Here is a 19,301-nt window from a genome sequence, read left to right as displayed (position 1 = left end):
TATGTATTACTCTTGGTAATATTTTTGTGTATCATACAAGTGAAATTACATGGCTATTTATAGTAGTAAGAACCACTATTACATTGTGGGCTATAACCTTAGAGGGTGGCAATTAGGGTTGGCTACTACATTAAATGCAATGAAGAATTGGAGTGTGGACATTCACACCTTGACTAAATTAATTAACTCTTAACAAAAACATAATAAAGTCTTAAAATTTTGCGGCCGTTTCTTAAACCCAAAGCCCTGCTTCTTCCTTAAACACAGAACCAGCAAAAATGAGGAAGAAGGTCGACGAACGCATCCGAACCCTAATCGAAAATGGCGTCAAAACCAGGCACCGTTCTTTGTTCGTCATCATCGGTGACAAATCTCGCGACCAAGTACTTTCTTCTTTCTCCTCTTTTTTAGTTTCCAATCAATTTTTTGCTATTAATTTGTGTTTTTAGTATGTGAATTTGATTGTTGAAGATTTTAATTATTGTTGAATTTCTACAGATTGTTAATCTTCATTATATGCTTAGTAAAGCTGTTGTTAAGGCTAGGCCTACTGTGCTTTGGTGTTATAGAGACAAGCTAGAACTTAGCAGGTAACTTTCATTTTTTGCAGTTTAATTGCTTTTATTTTACTTGTTAATTTATTGAATTGTTTTTATTTGAAGAATGTCTGTTTTTAATTTGAATTAGCTTTGTTTTTATATGAGAATTAGTTGGTTTTTGTGTGAGGAATTTCCTAAATTGGGGATTTTATGGAATATAGGAGTGAATAAGAGTTATCCCGAATTTGCTTCGGTTTTATATTGTCAAGCAAGTGCCGAAAGAGTTTAACTGCTAACCCGAGATGGCCGGGAACACTTGTCGGGTTTTGTATTTATATGTGGTTAGGTCACTGACTTACTTAGATGCCTCCTAGGATGGTTTTAATTGTGAAAAAAATTTACTTATATACAAGAAGATGGGGGGACTGATGAATTTGTCTCAGCTGGTTCTACATTATTCAGTTAGACGATGTAGTTGTTCCTGCTGTTGATTTTTTCGTGATTTTTGTTCACTATTGTTGTAGACATGATGACAGTGTGGATCTTCTTTTGCATTCAATTGGTTACATGCTATCAGTTGGGCTGTATATCAAGTTACAGAATCCCCCCCCCCCCCCCCCCCCAATTCCTCCTGTAGAGTATATTATCGTGTCATGTATTGTTATGACCTATATGGTGTGCTCTCTACAGCCACAAGAAAAAACGTGCGAAGCAGGTGAAGAAATTAATGCAGAGAGGGCTTTTAGATCCTGAGAAGGTTGATCCTTTTTCTCTTTTTATCGAAAGCGGAGGGATAACATACTGCTTATACAAAGATTCGGAAAGAGTGCTTGGTAATACCTTTGGCATGTGCATACTACAGGTAGTTAAAATTTTCTGTTGGCTGACCTGATCATCTTTTTACTGTATTTTATTGATTACTTAAATTGGTACTTTGTGGCTTTCTTAATTTGTTGATTGGCTGATTTAAGGATTTTGAAGCATTGACGCCAAACCTTCTTGCAAGAACTATAGAAACTGTGGAGGGTGGAGGACTGATTGTTTTGCTCCTGCGTTCTCTGTCTTCATTAACAAGTCTGTGCACCATGGTTATGGTATGAGTTGCTTCTAAGCCAACTTTCCCTGGATAAAAACTGTGTTTTTACTTCCCTTTCATGCATGTTTTGTTAATTTTTGATCTTTTTAAACAAGTGCAGGATGTTCATGAGAGATTTCGTACAGAATCCCATTCTGATGCCACAGGGCGCTTCAATGAACGGTTCTTATTATCAATTGCTTCCTGCAGATCATGTGTAGTTATGGATGATGAGTTGAATATATTACCTATTTCAACTCATATAAGGTCAATCACTCCTGTTCCTGTTAGAGAGGTAGTCTATCCTATTTGAGAGTGTTCTGATTGAGCCAGAAAGTTATGTATACACTACCTAGTTTCTCGAGTGTAGATTCATAAGATAATTATAAAGTGTGTCTTATAAAATTAAAGAAAATGTAGTATGGCTCAAACATCCTTTTTTTTTTTTTTTTTTTTTTTTTTCTGTCCTACATTTAATCATTCTGTATTAACTTGAGCTTGGGATTTAGGACTCTGATGGACTTTCAGATGCTGAACGTGATTTAAAGAATTTGAAAGAGGAACTCAATGAGGATTTTCCTGTTGGTCCTTTGATTAAAAAGTGTTGCACCCTTGATCAGGTACTGGAAAATAAGATGAGAAATAAAGTTTTTTCCTCTTTGTTCATATGATTTTTCCGATGAGGCTATTGACTGTTTTGAAGTTTAAGTGCTCAATTTTACATTATTGTATGCATAGGGAAAAGCAGTCATTACATTTCTTGATGCCATCTTGGATAAGACTCTCCGTAGTACTATTGCCCTACTTGCTGCTCGTGGTCGTGGTAAATCGGCAGCACTTGGTTTGGCAGTTGCTGGAGCTGTTGCTGCTGGGTAGTATTTGCAACTCCCTCCTTTTCTCCTCCCTTTGCTTTTTCTAACAAGCAAAAGGTGGAAGGAATGATGTTAGATGTGTTTTTTAAAATTGCTGTTAACCTCTGTAGATATTGATTGTTAAAGTGTATATCTACAGGTATTCTAATATCTATGTAACAGCACCAAGTCCTGAAAATTTGAAGACCTTGTTTGATTTTATCTGCAAGGGATTTGATTCATTGGAGTACAAGGTTCTAAGTTCTTCATAAATTAATATTGATTCGTACACCTGTTGAATTTATGACCTTGAAACTAAGACTTTTTTTTACAGGAACATATGGACTATGACGTGGTCAAAAGCTCTAATCCGGATTTTAAGAAAGCAATTGTGCGGATTAATATCTACAAACAACATAGGCAAACAATCCAGGTAAGGACATAATATTTGACTTGATCTGTAATATTTTGCTTCAACAAACATGCTTTTAACGATAGTGTTTTTTTTTTTTTTTTTTTTTTTTTTCCTTTAACAATTTATTTTATTATTATGGCTGCTTGAGGCAATTCTTTGTGATTGTTTCTGATGAGGAATCAAACTAAGTTCTTTCAATGTTTGTCTGTTTGTTCGTATCTGTAGTGTTGTTCCATTGTGGATCGATGAATAGAACTTAGGTTGTTTCTGGACCTAGATGAGACCTCTGAAGTTTCTCATGTATTCATTTCCCATTATCCTTCCCTAAATATAGTCAAGAAGTATAATTTCTCTTATATTCTGGTGATTAGATTGAAGTTTTGTCTTCCTTATGTAATACACTGTCAGCCACTGCCTACCTTACTTTGCTTTGTGGTAATCTTTGTTTGAATGGGTTCTTATGGAACTTGTGAGTGACCCATGCTTAGAGCCCGAGAAAAGTAGTCTTTAGATCCAATGGCTGAAGGCAGATGTTTTTTTTTTGTTAATATATGTTAAAGAGAGCCTTCTTATGGTGACCAGGCACATTCACTTGACCAATCTGTTAAACATATGCGGCGAGGCATGAGGGTAGTGGCTTGACATTCATACAGTCCCGTCCTTTTAAAACATTACTGGCGAAAAAAGGCTTCTGAGACAAAATAAATGTTTTCCCTGCGTTTTTCGTACAGCACTTATCCAATTATGCTTATTGTGTCTGAATCGTGCATGTAAATTTCTAGTGAATTGATAAATATTATTTAAAAAGAAAGTCTTTAGTACATGACATACATCTATAAAATAATAAAAGTACCTCTATGATATTTTCTGTAATTTTTAATCAATATAATGATATACTCTAATTTATGGTAAACTGGTTAAGTTAAAACTTGTATAGTGTAGGACACTGTTGGTGCTTTGTATGATTAAATGGAGGGAGTGTTAGCTAGCATAAAGCAAAGTGGACCTTGTTGCAAAATATGATTTGAAGTATTAAGAATCTCCCTTTGTCTAGTTGGAAAAATGAAGAAAGGCGTAGATGATGCCTCCTTCTCCCCTCTTGAGGTTTTGCTAGTAGAGACAGTACATATTCTTTAGGGTGGGGGATGTGGAAGAGTGTGGCTAAATGGTTAACTAATTAGCCACCTACCATTTAATAAATTGATCCCTCTTTTGTGTCCCGCTTCATCTTATGATTTACATTTGTAAGGTTAATGATAAAAACAATTTGCTGGAATAGCGTCAACTATGCCTAAGAATTATTACGGGTGCAAACAGCAGCTCAAACTTCGGCCAAGGGCGCGTTGCTGCATACACTATTGACGGCAAAGGGTGATATCAATTTCTAATTATTTATGCTTCAATATTGCAGTTTATGTGATTCTGCGCACCCTTGGTTGAAGTTTGTGTTACTGTTTGCCCCCGCAATAGTTTGTGGCTTTGTGCAGTTGTGTGCACCTTAGATTTGGTGTTGTTTCGGCCTATTTTTCCAGAATAATATAGGTTTATAAATTGCTCTCTATATAGAACGCTACATGGAGCAATGAGTCCTTTAACAGTACCTTATCTCTACAGATACTTGACATGGCCAATTTTATGTGACTATTGGTAATATTATAAATTTGACTGAGTATTTCTGAATGTAAGGTGGGATGACTAAGATATTTGATGTGTAGCCTCATTTAATTTTGTAACTTTTTAAAGGCATCTTAGGATGTTAAGTGAGAATATTTTTGTGCATTTTGCAAACTTCTTTGGTCTTTGTGAAGTTTGAGTTATTCTTGCTGTTGTGGCAGAAGCTTTACGGAGTCTCAGCTAAACATGAAAATGCTAATTCTGAAAATATAGTACTTGATGTTGCCAGTGAAATAGAATAAGCCAAGTAAACTAGTATTGCTGGGAACTCCTAGAAGCTAAGTGTTTAAAGGCATCTAGGTAAGATTTAAGAAGATGGGGGCATTTGGTGCCTGTAAAGTGTTATTCTTCTATTGAATTGGGTCTAGTAGGATCTTGCATGAATACTCGTCTGTCTGAGTTAGACTGTGAGTGTTTAGAGTGATTCATTAACAAGGACACTCTAGTTTTTCTCTTTTTTGTGAGCTAAATTTCCTAGAACTTATGATTTTTCCTTATTCCTCATATTAAGAAATACCAGACTAACTATTCATCTAGATTTTAACTCAATTCATGTGGAAGATGAATATTCTGCCAATTGGTGACCTTATATGTGTAGACGGTTTAATGAGATATGACCTTCTCCACTCTTTGGTATCCTACTTATTCTACCTGTATCCACATCTGCTCAAAATTTCATATAATGATTCATCAAATATGTGTTGCTTGAGTAATTGTGAACCTTTTTGTGTGAAATTGTTTGTTCACTAACTGATCCTTATTTGTGGTAACAGTATATACAACCCCATGAACATGAAAAGCTATCTCAAGTTGAGCTTTTGGTAATTGATGAAGCAGCAGCTGTTCCTTTACCTGTTGTGAAATCTCTTTTAGGGCCTTATCTTGTCTTCATATCGTCTACGGTTAATGGGTATGATATTGTTTTCTATTTAAATATTTACAGATAAAGCCAATGCTTCTATGTGAATTGTTATTAATTCTCTTTCCTTTTCAAGAATGATTTCTACTTTGTCATAGTGCTTCTTAAAATTTCTTTTTGTGGCCTACTGAAAATTGTTCTGCTTTCTCTCATTTCCAAAATATCACTGAAGTTTTACTTTCTACCTTCATTCTTTAATTACAAATAACAGCAAATTATGGCATTGAAAAAGAAAAGAAAAGAAAACAAAAGAAAAGAGATCACACAGAAATGCCACCAATGTTGCCAAAACTTTGTGCCTTCCCTCCGTCCCCTATTGTTTACCCCATTGCCATGTTTTACTTTAACATCTGGTTCAGTGACATTGATGAGATAGAAAAGTGTCGGGACCTAAAGTAATTTTTGTGAGAGTATACTTGTGGTTCCCCTTGGACATGGTATGGAGCAATCTTTTAGGGATGACCTAAAAGGAAAATAGGGCAGACTGTTAGGGCCGGAGGGAGTATTTGTTAATTTTTGTGGATAGTAGAGGCGTAATAATTAATAATGTTAAAGTGGCACTATCAGGAAAAGTGACAATGCACTAAATTCACTAGAATGGATGGCTTTTTAGTGCCTTCTTGCCATATGTCCTCACTTTGATTGCCTGAGATTGTCATTAATTTTGTGAAAATATCTGTTGTAACTCTTTAACTGGATTTTAAAGACAAAGCATACTAATAAATACTTTCTCTTCTACTATCAATTTTCCCTCATTGCATTGCTCCCCTGGTTGTTTTAATACAGTTACGAAGGTACTGGACGATCATTATCACTGAAGCTTCTGCAGCAACTAGAGGAGCAGAGTCAGACGTCTAAGAATTTGGATAGTTCTCTTACTGGTATGGATATTTTTTGTTGGTTTGTTGACTGATCAACTGTAATTATTAGTTGTTTTTCTTCCTCATCTTTAAATTTGGAAAGCAGCTGTTCTTAGCTCTTTATTTTCGCATGTCTGCAAGACTGTTAGTATATGGCCTATGCTGATATGGCTGAGAATCGATTTAGATTTTACTCTGAAGGGTGTTAAAAATAATATCAAAGCATTTAAAATAATGATGATAGAGAATCTACTTGTACATAGCAATGTATGGGTAGAAGGATCTATTGATGGAAGACTTTTGGTCCAGGATAGTGTTTTGATTCTTTCTTCAGTAAAAAGGGTGTACATCAATTTTACTGGATCAAGGGTTTGAACTGATGTAGTGATGTGTGAATTTGTGATATGGGTTGTGCATTGCAAAACTAGGGTTTGTTAAGCCTGGAGACCACGAATCATCTTTTACTGTCAGTTCAAATAAATTATCTAGGGTTTAGATCAGTATTACACCATTCACTTTTCAACCTGTGAAGCACAATTTAGAACTTTCAATATGCAGACTAATGTAATGAACTTTAGGTTGTGGATTGCATTCCATACATACTGCATTCCATGTAGCATTGGTTTTGAGCAAAAGTTCTAGATCTGGAACATGAAGTACTCTGATTGATAAACATGAAGCACAAAAATTGGGGGATTCTAATTGCCTGTGAGATTAAGGGTCAACCCAAAATTTTGCTGGATCCTGGTCATGGGTTCTTTGATTTTGTGTGTTTGAGAGAGTGGGTGTGGGGAGGCTGAGTGGCAAATAAACGAGCATTGAAGTTTCCCATTGATTCTCCTTGGTATAAAAGAATTGAAGGGATGCTTTTTGTGCTATTATAGTTTTAAACGGCCGTGTTGGCAACTTGTTCCCCCCAACCCCCCCCCCCCCCTCTCTCACTCACACACACTTGACAAATGATGACAAAATAGGGTCTAAGCTTTATAAAAGGGCATGAATAAATCTTGATTCTTTGCGGAACCTTTAAAAGGTCTGTACCAAATCTTTTTATTTTAGTTTATAGTGCTTGCTTGTGACATTTCTTTTGTTGAACTTTGGCATTTTCATGCTTATGGTAATGCTTAAATGATCTTTAATTCTATATCCTTATTTTTTTTTTCTTATAAGGGCATAAGATTCTTGGGCCTTTTTTCTTGTCCACTTGGTGCTGACTTTCCTTATTATCTTTGTTAGTTCTGAGTTTGTAGCAGCTCTTAATTAAATTCTAGTTGAATTTATATTCTTCTATGTCCTCCCCAGTCAATGCCTACATCGAGGGACAGCAACAATTTCTTGATTATTCCATTGGCATAAAGCCGAACTGGTTGTGATATGAGACCATTTCCCTGTGGAATAAAAGTGTGCTAATTTGCTAAATGGTCTACTACCTTACTGGCATAATGCTGAAATTCTGAATGGAACATTATTTAACATAGGCATACAAAAAGATAACCTTTTGTATCCTGATAATGACTACGATTTGAATTTCTTATTCTTTGTTGCAGGCCGAATTTTCAAGAAGATAGAATTAAGTGAATCTATCAGATATGCCTCTGGTGACCCCATTGAGTTCTGGCTTAATGAGTTGCTGTGTTTAGATGTTGCAAATTACATACCCAATATCAACAGGTTGAAAACATGTCAAACATCAATATGACATCATTAATTCTTTTGGTCAATTTACTGGTTGCCCTTCTTCCTCCTGAAAACATGCCAAAAGTAATTCTATCTCTTGTTCATAACCAGGTTGCCTCCTCCCAGTGAATGTGATCTTTATTATGTTAATCGTGACACACTTTTTTCCTATCACAAAGACAGTGAATTATTTCTACAGGTATGTCGGACATTGCTTTGGTTATAACTTGCATGGTCTTTATTTGCCTTCTAGGATACTTATATAAACTAAACCTGCAGAGAATGATGGCTCTATATGTTGCATCTCACTACAAAAATTCGCCAAATGACCTTCAACTTATGGCAGATGCTCCAGCACATCACCTTTTTGTGCTGCTCGGTATGTTTGTGTTTGATTTTAACAAGCCTTATAAGCAGTCAATGAATTAATGGTTTCAACTTCTCTAACTGATATTGTTTCAAAAATCATGGTAACATTGTTTATGTAGGCCCTGTTGACGAGTCAAAGAATCATCTTCCTGATATTTTGTGTGTAATTCAGGTTTGACCTATTCTGTCATTTTAAGTTGCTTTGAATTTGTATTCCTTGTCAAAATTTGTGTTTTGGGGTAGTTGTTTCCTTGTAGGGCACATCTGTGTGCACTTGTATTTCTTTTTATTTAAGGCAAGTTTCTCTCCTGTTATAATTCTTTACCATCTCCATCCCATAATATGGTGTCTATTTTCATTAGTACCTTCTTCAAGACATACCTTTGATCACCAATATCTTTAATTTCACAATAGCTAAAATTATATAAAGCCGATACAATGAAATTACGCATTGAGACGAATCTAACAATGTATCACATGACTGTTTTTTGTATATATATATATATATATATATATATATATATATATATATATATATATATATATATATATATATATATATATATATATATCACATGACTGTTTTTTGTATATATATATATGAGAATATTTGGTCAAACTTTTTAAAATTTGACCATGAAAATGAAATAAGCATTATATTTTGGGGCTAAGGGAGTATTGGCAACACATATAATCTTCGATAAGTGTCAACAATACACGGGAAGCTAGACTTTTGTTCGCTATGATACCATGCATTCTTTGTTCTTAGTTGGGAAATTGGTGTGGCATAATTTTCTTGATTAGCATTACTAGAGCATGTCAGTACGATGTATTGTATTTAGTGCTGATGGATATGTCAATTCTATCTTCAGTATTGTGATGTAGTGTGCTTATTTGAATTTAAAATTTTTTCTGCAGGTCTGTCTAGAAGGACAAATCTCTCTAAAATCTGCTCTGAGGAGCTTAAGTGATGGTCGCTCTCCTCATGGAGACCAAATACCATGGAAGTTTTGTGAGCAATTTCGGGAGACAGTTTTCCCTAGTCTCTCAGGTGCACGCATTGTGCGGATAGCCACTCATCCTAGTGCCATGCGGGTGAATGCTTTCTCTTGTTTTTGATTTCTTGAGTTATTCTACAATCTTGAGTTTGTCACTATAATGTTGGATTTTTCCTGATTTTCTGCAGCTTGGGTATGGTTCAGTTGCTGTGGAGCTCTTGGCAAGGTATAAACAACTTAATAGTTGGCCACATTTAAAGCTGTGGGATTTATATGTATATACTGCAGCCATGCTTGTTGGAATGTTTTAACTTCCAAGGCTGCAAGATAAAGTGAAAGGAGCATATACAATTGCAATCACCGAATACTGTGCATAGCAACTGTGTATCCATGTCCATATTATGTAAAGTTCTTAATAGAAAGGCATTACCTAGAGTAAGACATTTCATTTATATATCTGATCAGATCCTTGGATTCCCAGCATTGAATCTCATTTATTTATTATTCAGAGAAATTAACGAGTAAATAACTTGATGCTGCTTTTTCATACTTCCACTTGTTATTCCATTGTCCTGAATATTTTGTTTGCTTGTGATAACCCTTGTACAACCACTGTGTTTTTTTTTTCTTCTTAAAAGTAGAAGATGAAGCAGTTGTCATAGTTTAGGACTATACATTGCTTGTATTTAAAAATATATTAATATCTGATTGACAATTGGTGAATGAGAGACAAATATTTGATATCGTATTTTCTTTGATTTGTTCTGCTTCCTTGGTAGCTTTATTTCTTTTTGAAGGCTTCCTTGAGAATGATGAGATATACTTTGGAGCCAGTACTCTCTTCTGGATCATATTATTTTCATTTCCACACTGCACACCATATCATGCTGATATTTAATGCTGCTGGCCTTCAGGTACTTTGAAGGACAGTTGACTTCCACATCTGAAGCAGATGATGATGATGAGGATATTAGTGAGCCACCTGTTAGTATTGTTCAAGCAGCAGAAAAGGTAAAACTCAAATAAGTAAATGCTTTATTTTTCGTGCCGTTGTATGAAGTGGGTGTTTCTCTCTCTCTCTCTCTTTTTTTTTTTTTTTTTTTTTTTTTTTTTTTTTTGTTCTTTTGCTAGTTCTACTTTCAGACTGATAATAGAAAACCTATAATATAAACTATATAAACATGGCTAGTTCTTTACATGGCCTGGTGTTAGTAATGTGGGAAGCTGAAAGGTCTGAAGTTTAACTCATAAGTATACTAGCTCCGTTTAGTAAGAGAGAGAGGGTGTAAAAGCTGGGTGTAAGGTAAAGTAAGAGAGATTGTGAAGGTGTATATATTGTTGGGTAAGAGGGGTATGATGGTAATGATTGTGTGCCTAAAATGGAATAAAGTAAAGTGAGTAGAACAAAAAACAAAACCATAGAGTAGGGAGATTTATATATAGGTTAGATATAGAAGCTATGTAGAAACTTTGGATTTATATGAGCACGCGTTCTTCTATAGCGCTTCAACACCTTATGTAGAAACTTTGAATTTATATGGCCTGGTGTTAGTTGTGTTAACTGCACTGTGTTTTAATGGGCTTGTCCTATGAGATTAGTGTTTTTGTGTTGGTATGCCAGGCACACTTTCTAGGCTAAATTTCTCTCATATTATTATGCAGGTGTCTTTGCTAGAAGAAAATATTAAGCCCAGAACAAACCTTCCTCCACTACTTATGCATCTTCGTGAAAGACGTCCTGAGAAACTGCATTACATTGGTGTATCCTTTGGCCTTACACTTGACCTCTTCCGATTTTGGAGGAAACACAAATTTGTTCCATTTTATATTGGCCAGATTCCGGTTAGTGCTCTTACTTTCCTACCTTTTGCATTTGTGTGGGAGGCTTTTGAATTGTCATTATGAGTTTTGGTTATATAATTAGTCTGACTTGTATATGGAGTTATGGACGGGCTTCACTAGCAAATTGCTGTTAAGTTGCAACATGTGTTTTCATTTTGGTTGCAAGTAAGCAATTTGCAACATGATCTTTTGGAAAATTTGGCATCCCTTTGTATAAGATTTTTCACTTCCAAAGTTACTCTAGGTGTAGTACCTTGAGAATTTGGACTAGATATGACCTTACATCCTAGGTTTTGGATTCAAGGAGGGTTTGTAAAATATTAACACACAGACCAAAGAGTAGAGAAAAAAAAAAAATAAATAAAATAAAACTTGAAGAAAGTGTTTCAAAGTAACCAAAACTCTTAGGCTTAAAATTCAGTTTCTTCTGATCATAGAAACTACTGAGTAAAGCTTTTAATCTATATTCTTGTTCATTACCTTGAAAAGTTTAAAGTTGTACATAGGCTAAATCTCATTTCATGTAATGGATGAATGAAATTGATTTTATTGTAATTCATTGGAAGTTTTGTTATATCTGGATTCGCATTCCACTTATATATTGGATTATAATATTTTCTGCTCCTCTATGTTTTACTCGGTTATTGCAGATACATAATTTAAGAAAAAATTGAATAAGGAGATATATTAAGATTGTGAAACGATTAAGGGGTGTAACTGTGTAAGTAAAAGATGAAGAAGTAAGAATGTGTGGAAAGGTGTAGTAATTGTGGGATAAGAGGTGTAAATTGGTAAACGGGGTGTGCCTAAAGTAGAATAAAGTAAATTGAGTAAAATAACAAATAAGAATGGAAAGTGAGTAGAATGAAAGAGAATGGAGGTAGTATTTGATTTGTCATCCTGCCTAATATGAGTCAAACATAATTGAGAAAAACCAAGAAGATTCAACAACTGCCTTTATTCTTCATAAAGTTCATATTATATTCTCGCTTGTGCTAATGGAAGTTTGTGTTTGTGTGTGTGTTTGTGTGTGTGGATGTCATTTGTGTGCTAAATCAGAATGCTGTGACTGGAGAACATACTTGCATGGTCTTAAAGCCATTACATAATGATGATATTGAAGTTGATGCATCTGATCAATTGGGATTCTTGGCTCCGTTTTATCGAGGTGAGTCAGTCTCCAAATGAGATGAATGCTTCTTTCATGTGCGGGTTTCATTATTGATTGTTCTTTCATCCTTAGATTTCAAGCAAAGGTTTAGTAGATTACTCTGCTCCAATGAATTTCGCTCCATGGAGTACAAGCTTGCAATGAGGTTAGCAATTCTATTGACTGCGTCTGCATGTTAATTCATTGTAGAATCAAGTTTCTGATTTGCTCTTCTTTTACAGTGTATTGGACCCAAAAATCAACTTTGCAGAGTCAGAATCATCAGGGTTGAACATGGATGGGTTTTTGAAGACTATAGAGGAGTATATATCACCTCATGACATGAAGAGATTGCAAGCTTATGTAGACAATCTTGCTGATTACCGTCTGGTAGTATTTTGCAGATTTACTTTTCAAAGAAGCATCTAGCATGCTAGCTTTTTTATGGTCCCTCCTTCCTGTAATAAAGTAGAAAAGCTCCTTATTAGCCCCTTCCAATTTGATTTTCCATGTAACCATTCTGGTCTATCTCATTTTGATATTCCTCTTTCTTGATTGAAAATAAAAGCTCCCTATACCTTGTGAAGTAGAGCTCTGTTTCGCGCACCAGTTTTTTTTTGTCTCCATCACAACCACCATTTTTTTGTCATGATTCCTAACCTTCTCAGCAACCTTATTATTTCTCTCCAGCAAAACCATTTTTTTACTTCAGGGTGTAGGTGGGTGGGGTGAAAGAGAGGGGGGGGGGGGGGGGGGGGGTCCCATGCATATTTCATTATTTTGTCGCTTGAGGCTTTCTGTGTATATAGGCTGTGCAAGGGACATGAATTAAGGAGTAGGGAAAATAGAAAGGGAATTAGTGTTTTTTCTTAGGTTGCATATTGAGATGTTGGGACCACACTAAGGGGATGACAGAGGAACTTGTCTAAAAGCTGTCCAAATGTCTTGTTCGGCACACAATATAAACAATACTGTAGGGAAAGACGGTTGGAGGGAAGCTTAAAATGGGAAATAGTTTGATGAAAAGTTTTAACATAGATTTCAATTTGTAGACACTAAAGAGTAAGTGCAATGGCTGATATTCATGTTTTAGAAGCCTCTATAGGTCAGGGATCAATCTTTAGAAATAATAAAAATAGAACATGGAGATGCTATTATTTTGAGAGACCTTTGAAGTTAGTATTTGCATTTTCAAAAGTGCTATATATTCACTAATGTGCTATGTATGGATATTCATCTGAGAAATCGAAGGATGACTCTTTTGACCAAATCATAATTATAATTATAGAATTGTACCTGCCAATTAATTCCAGGCAAAGAAAAAGAGTTATATGTCAAATGGAAGTTTAACTTGGGAGGTCAATGATCAGATAACACTTGTTGGTAGTGTATCATATGGTAGGAATCTTAGGATTCCCTTTGTTCGGATTTTTTTTCTTTTCATATTTTATTGTTGTCAATCATTCGAAATATCATGTACTACCTTTTAAAGCATCTTTTTGGACTGATTTCTATAAAATCTGCTGATGCATCAGATGTTTGATAACCACAATGCACAGAAATGGGCTTTCTTCTGGATTTCTTATTTCTTATTTGCTATTGCTTTCTACAGATCCTAGACCTTGTTCCTGTCCTTTCACATTTATACTTTCAAGAGAGGGTACCTGTTACATTGTCATATGCCCAGGCATCAGTTTTGCTCTGTATTGGCTTGCAGAATCAAGACGTATCATACATCGAGGTTCCATCTCGTCTTTGCTGTTGATAAATAAATCTTTACTAATAATTGTACTACCTCCGTTACATATTAGTTGCAACTTTGGAATATTTTATCTCTCACAAATTATACCCAAAGTTACAACTAATATGTAATGGAGGTAGTATTACCTGTGCATCTGGAAAGGTTTTCATGTTGATGATGTCTCCATTTAGAGCAAAACTATTGATTGTGGTCAAATTTGATTCTCTTACAAGTATTAAGGTAAATGATGAACTTGGATAAATGGATAAGGAGTATTTTTTGAAAAAAGCTTGTGTCGCATAGACAGATCCTAGATGTGCAATTATTAGTACGTGATTTGTATCTTTGCTAATGTATCTCCTTTGCCGTTTTTCAGGGTCAGATGAAACTTGAAAGGCAGCAAATATTGTCATTGTTTATAAAAGGGATGAAAAAGTTCCACAAATACTTGTATGGTATTGCCACCAAAGATGTTGAATCAGCCCTTCCCCGTCTAAAAGAAGTAAGTCAAGAAAATTCCAAGAATTCTGACCTTGAATTTGGAAATAAGATGAATTTCCTATGCATTCTCACATAATGGTCATGGTTGTATATGGTATATTTTTATGTTAGATTAAAGTTTAATATCAGCTCTCATATATTCATAAAGAGATGCCATAAACCCTACTTACTGATGTTCACTATCAAAATTGTAACAACTAAATGTGATGTCTTCATTCTTACCAAATGTTTCTTTTATAGATTGTGATGGAACCTCACAAAATAACTTTAGAGGAGGATCTAGACAACGCGTCAAAGAAAGTGAAGGTAATCTGATTAAGGCTGTGCCTGCTTAAACTCCTATGTTTCCATTTTTTTAACAATTGCACTAAGACTGATTGCTGTATCAGAGTGACATGAAGGCCAAGGCTGAAGGCTTGTTGGATCCTGAGTTGCTTCAACAATTTGCCGTAGAGGCTGACTTTGAGAAAACCCTTGGTGGAAAGATATCCTCAAGTGGCTTAGTCAGTGTTAAATCCAACAAAAGTAAGCCAGAGAAGAAGAGCAAGGTTAGCGACAGTAAAAATGAAAAGAAAAGGAGTAAAGATGAGCGTGGCAACAAATCTAACAAAAAGAGAAAATCATAAGTGGGGATCCTAGAGGAGAAGACTTACAAGAGAGAGAATCATAAGCGGAAGTCCAAGGGGAGAAGGTATACAAAGAGAACAGTCATCATTAATATCAAGAGTTACATGATTCTCGAGGGCTGTAGAATGCCATGCAGTTCAGTTGCAGGATGCTTCATTCAGCTCGATTAGGAGAGCAGAGAAATGTTCCCTCGAGTGTAGTGGTTGAATCACTCGGAAATGTCATTCAATTGCTTCCATCCTTGATGGTAAGGGATGCACAATTTTGTCTCATGTGGTTAGTACTTGGCTACTCACCCCAAATGTTAGGTGCAAGTACTTTGTTTTAGGAAAAGAGAGTTTTATTATTCATTGTAAGCTTTTCTTGCACAAGTCTGTATTGTAGGTAATACTTACATTGGTTTTTGGTATTTGTCCTTAATTTCCTGTTTTCTTTTGCTTGTTTTTACACTCTGAGATTTAAAGAACAAAACCTGCTGATAGTTTACTCGTGATTTACATCCTCACACAATATAAATTGATTCCATCTATGAAAAAATAGTGTTGGATTCCAAGTAGTTGATTAAGTTCAGGTTTGATGAAAGATTGTGAAGTCTAATACGAGTACGGAGTAATGAAAAATAGAACGAGTTCTCAGTTTTAGGTGACCGGTTTTTTCATGAAAATATAAATTAATATGGATAATCCAAACTTTTTATTGTGATTTTTGTGAAGTGATTATCGTAGATTAATCTGGACTATATTTAGCAAACGAGTTTGGTTTTTGTATAGTCTAAATATAAATAGGTTTAAGGACTTGATTATGGGTCATTTTTTAAAGGAAAATTCTCAAAAATAACCTCTAATTTTTTTTTTAATTTTTTTTTTCCTTTTTGTACTTTATACTTTATTACAAATTTTTTTTGTTAAATACAATCTTTTAACTTTTTTTTTTTTTTTTTTATTATTTATTACTTTAGACCTGATTACAATTTTTTTTTGAGATGTGTTCCATTTAACAAAATTTGTTTATTTGGGGGTATAAACGTCTTTTTAACTATCAGTGGAGGGGTACATGCGTCTTTTCATGTACTAATTGAGGGGTACATGTGTAATTTCCTCACCAAACAGTAAATACAAGTTGCAAACAGTAATTAGACAGCTCACCAAAAGCAGTGAATAAATGACTAAGCTTTTTCAATATATATACAAAAATACCACCAGATTAACAAAAATTCGATTATTTGGCAGATAAATTTGTATTTGCCGATTTTTTTTTGTCAAAACCCACCAAACTTAATTCTCCACATTGACCGTCTAATTTCCGGCATTGATCTAATGTGCTAGTCACGTGACCCTTTCTTTTGCTAACTAGTAACTACACCCTTTTCCCCTCCAAATCCCCTACTTAAAAACCCCTGCTCTCTCGTTTCTTTTCTTTACTCTGTTCGACTGGTTCGTAACATAGCCCTATATTTTCCCGATTTTGATACTCCAAACTCAGCTCGTTGCTCTTCGACAATGGCGCGCGCTTTTCCTTGCCACTCTAATCCTACGCAGTTCATTTTCTTTTCCTCTCTCCTTTTTTACTCCATTTTAAATTCTTCAATTTACATGCTACATTTTGATCTACAGTCCTTTGAACTCGTTCTTTGCGATTGGCACATAATCTTTTAATCTTTAAAACAAATAAATGCTATTTCAGTTTAGGTTTTGTAATGAATTTTGCAGTTCATCAAATTCTGAATTATTTCGAAACAATTGGTGGAATGGGATATTGTTATCAGTTTTTTAGTCTAAGGGTTTTGGTTGTTTTCTTGATAAATATTATAATTGAATGATTTTTAATATTATGATTTTCATAAATTAGGGTTTGAATCTGCATTTATATCATGAGAATTGTTTTGTGTTGGAACTGTTATTAGTTGAATGTGTTGCTCCCTAATGTGTTTGAGAATGGATACGTGAACAATGCTATCGATAACATTTGTTTTTTCGTTAGTATATTCTTCAATTTCATTGTAAAATACTCAAAGGTTGTGTACACCCTGGTGCAAGGTACACGGAAGACTCATTTTGATGATTAGATGAGCAAAATGCTGGTTTTAGTCACTGCGATGATTTGGTTCTTTAGAGGGTGAATTCCCTGGACTGAAAATGCTCATTATAGAATTGGTTCTTTATGCCTATTATGTACACCCGGGGTCATTGGCTCATACAACCAACAAATGAGTAAAAATATTATTTGCTCATTAAATTACCCGAGTGTACAGTACACCTGGGTGTATATAACAAATTCTAGAATGCCGAAAGCATGGCCATAACAACATAGGAGAACAGTGAAATATTATTTAGTCAATTATGTTTTGCATGGGATTCTCATAGATCAAGATATATTGACTTCAATTATGATAATACTATGTCACGATATTCTTGATTCTTCACGTTGTGAAGGATTCCAGAAAAGGAGTCATCCTAGCGTGGTACATGGATGACAGTGATGAGGATCAGAGGCTTCCACATCACAAGGAACCTAAACATTTTGTTTCTTTAAAGCATCTCGATGGTAAGTGACATGAATCTCTACAAAATGTACAATATTTATTGATTTTGCATGTTATTCATTGTTAATTCTCTTGTAAATTGTAGACCTTGGGGTTCTCAGTTGGAGATTGGATGCTGACAACTATGAAACTGATGAGAAATTGAAGAAAATTCATGAAGCTCGTGGATATTCCTACATGGTTTTCTTTTTTAATTCCTGCTTATATATTCTTATGAGATTATCATGGTTTAAGTGTGGTTTATCTTACCTTTGTTTATGCTGCTCTTTATGCCTTAAGGACTTCTGTGAGGTTTGCCCTGAAAAGCTTCCAAATTATAATGAGAAGATCAAGCACTTTTTCGAGGAACATCTGCACACTGATGATGAAATCCGTTACTGTGTAGCTGGAAGTGGTAGGTTAAGTAGCTCTATGTTGAGCTTGTATGTTCAGCTCTCTTTTGCATTATTTTTTTCATGTAGAGCAGTAAAACTGATAATTTTGTGCATCTTATACTTTGTTGAAGGGTATTTTGATGTAAGGGATCGTGATGATAAATGGATACGCATATGGGTGAAGAAAGGTGGAATGATTGTATTGCCTGCAGGAATTTACCACCGGTTTACTCTAGATTCAGACAATTATATTAAGGTATGGTTACTGGTGTTTTTAGTCATTGTGATATCAAAATTTCAAAAATCATGCATTGTGCGTGTCATGACAAATTGTTTTTGAGAATTGATGATATAAAAATACTTTTGAAAAAAAGATTAGAAATCAAACTCTCATTAATATTATAAGCAGACTTATGGTGGCCTGGTTCAATAACCCAAATCTGTTATCAGAGCTCCAAACTTTTCTTGAAATAGACATGTTTCAGCTTCTACTTGGCCTATATGTTTCTTGTGTAATTTTGTAATCTCTTTTCATCCACGATCCTTGCAATTGTGTATATTACATCTTTTTTAATGTTACTGTTATCCTAAGTTAGCTTAACTTTGTGTAGGCCATGCGACTGTTTGTTGGTGATCCAGTTTGGACACCTCAACGATGACCTGGCTGCACGGTACGCCCTGGCATTTTTAGTTATTGAATTGATAAATTCTTAACCATTGTTTGTGTGACGAATAATTTGATTCTCGATTCCTGTTTTCAGAAAGGAGTATCTGGCAAATTTTGTGAACAAGCTACCTTCTTTTGATCAAGATGTTGATATATAGCATGAGCTGCTTGCTTAAAAAAGACTTGAAACAAAAGTAGATGTTGAAAAAGTTTTGTTGCAAGTCTGTGAATATCAAGTTATTGATCATGCAGCACAAACAACTTTCTGTACAGAGGAATAAGTATGTTGAGCATGTGTAGTGACTACAGAAGTACAGATACAGATACAGCCATATTGGACATTTGGGCAAGAGATCTTGCAGAACTCTGGTTTATTTCTGGACTACATTTGTTATATAGGCCGTATTGTATGGTGTTGGATATTTTCGCCCGACCTTGCTTGTAGCGTTGCTATGGTGTTCTTTAACTGCTTTGTTTGTC

At 34.9% G+C, this 19,301-nt stretch overlaps 2 protein-coding genes across 2 annotated transcripts; both read left to right on the top strand.

Annotated features, from left to right (window-relative positions):
* The first annotated feature begins 243 nt into the window (after positions 1 to 243).
* Positions 244 to 15,668, top strand: LOC145563419 (RNA cytidine acetyltransferase 1-like). The gene is made up of 26 exons (XM_081623863.1): positions 244 to 383; positions 499 to 590; positions 1,230 to 1,401; positions 1,511 to 1,633; positions 1,736 to 1,909; positions 2,124 to 2,234; positions 2,353 to 2,486; positions 2,626 to 2,719; positions 2,800 to 2,898; positions 5,328 to 5,464; positions 6,260 to 6,354; positions 7,881 to 8,004; positions 8,122 to 8,209; positions 8,290 to 8,389; positions 8,499 to 8,551; positions 9,298 to 9,474; positions 9,566 to 9,603; positions 10,292 to 10,388; positions 11,040 to 11,219; positions 12,279 to 12,387; positions 12,463 to 12,535; positions 12,612 to 12,759; positions 13,982 to 14,110; positions 14,487 to 14,612; positions 14,852 to 14,917; positions 15,001 to 15,668. The coding sequence occupies exons 1-26, from the start codon at positions 279 to 281 to the stop codon at positions 15,235 to 15,237; spliced, it is 3,081 nt and encodes a 1,026-aa protein (XP_081479989.1). The 5' UTR covers positions 244 to 278; the 3' UTR covers positions 15,238 to 15,668.
* Positions 15,669 to 17,647: 1,979 nt separating this feature from the next.
* LOC145564722 (acireductone dioxygenase 2) lies at positions 17,648 to 18,813 on the top strand. Its single transcript, XM_081624943.1, has 5 exons — positions 17,648 to 17,782; positions 17,866 to 17,960; positions 18,060 to 18,174; positions 18,286 to 18,410; positions 18,766 to 18,813. Exons 1-5 carry the CDS (start codon positions 17,704 to 17,706, stop codon positions 18,811 to 18,813), a joined length of 462 nt encoding a protein of 153 aa, XP_081481069.1. The 5' UTR covers positions 17,648 to 17,703.
* The last annotated feature ends 488 nt before the right edge of the window (positions 18,814 to 19,301 follow it).

Source organism: Chenopodium album, chromosome 10 (genome assembly GCF_948465745.1).
Source record: "Chenopodium album chromosome 10, dcCheAlbu1.1, whole genome shotgun sequence".
In the NCBI taxonomy this organism is placed as follows: Eukaryota; Viridiplantae; Streptophyta; class Magnoliopsida; order Caryophyllales; family Amaranthaceae; genus Chenopodium; species Chenopodium album.
The sequence above is the reverse complement of the archived record's forward strand: the minus strand, read 5'-3'. Positions and strand labels throughout refer to the sequence as shown.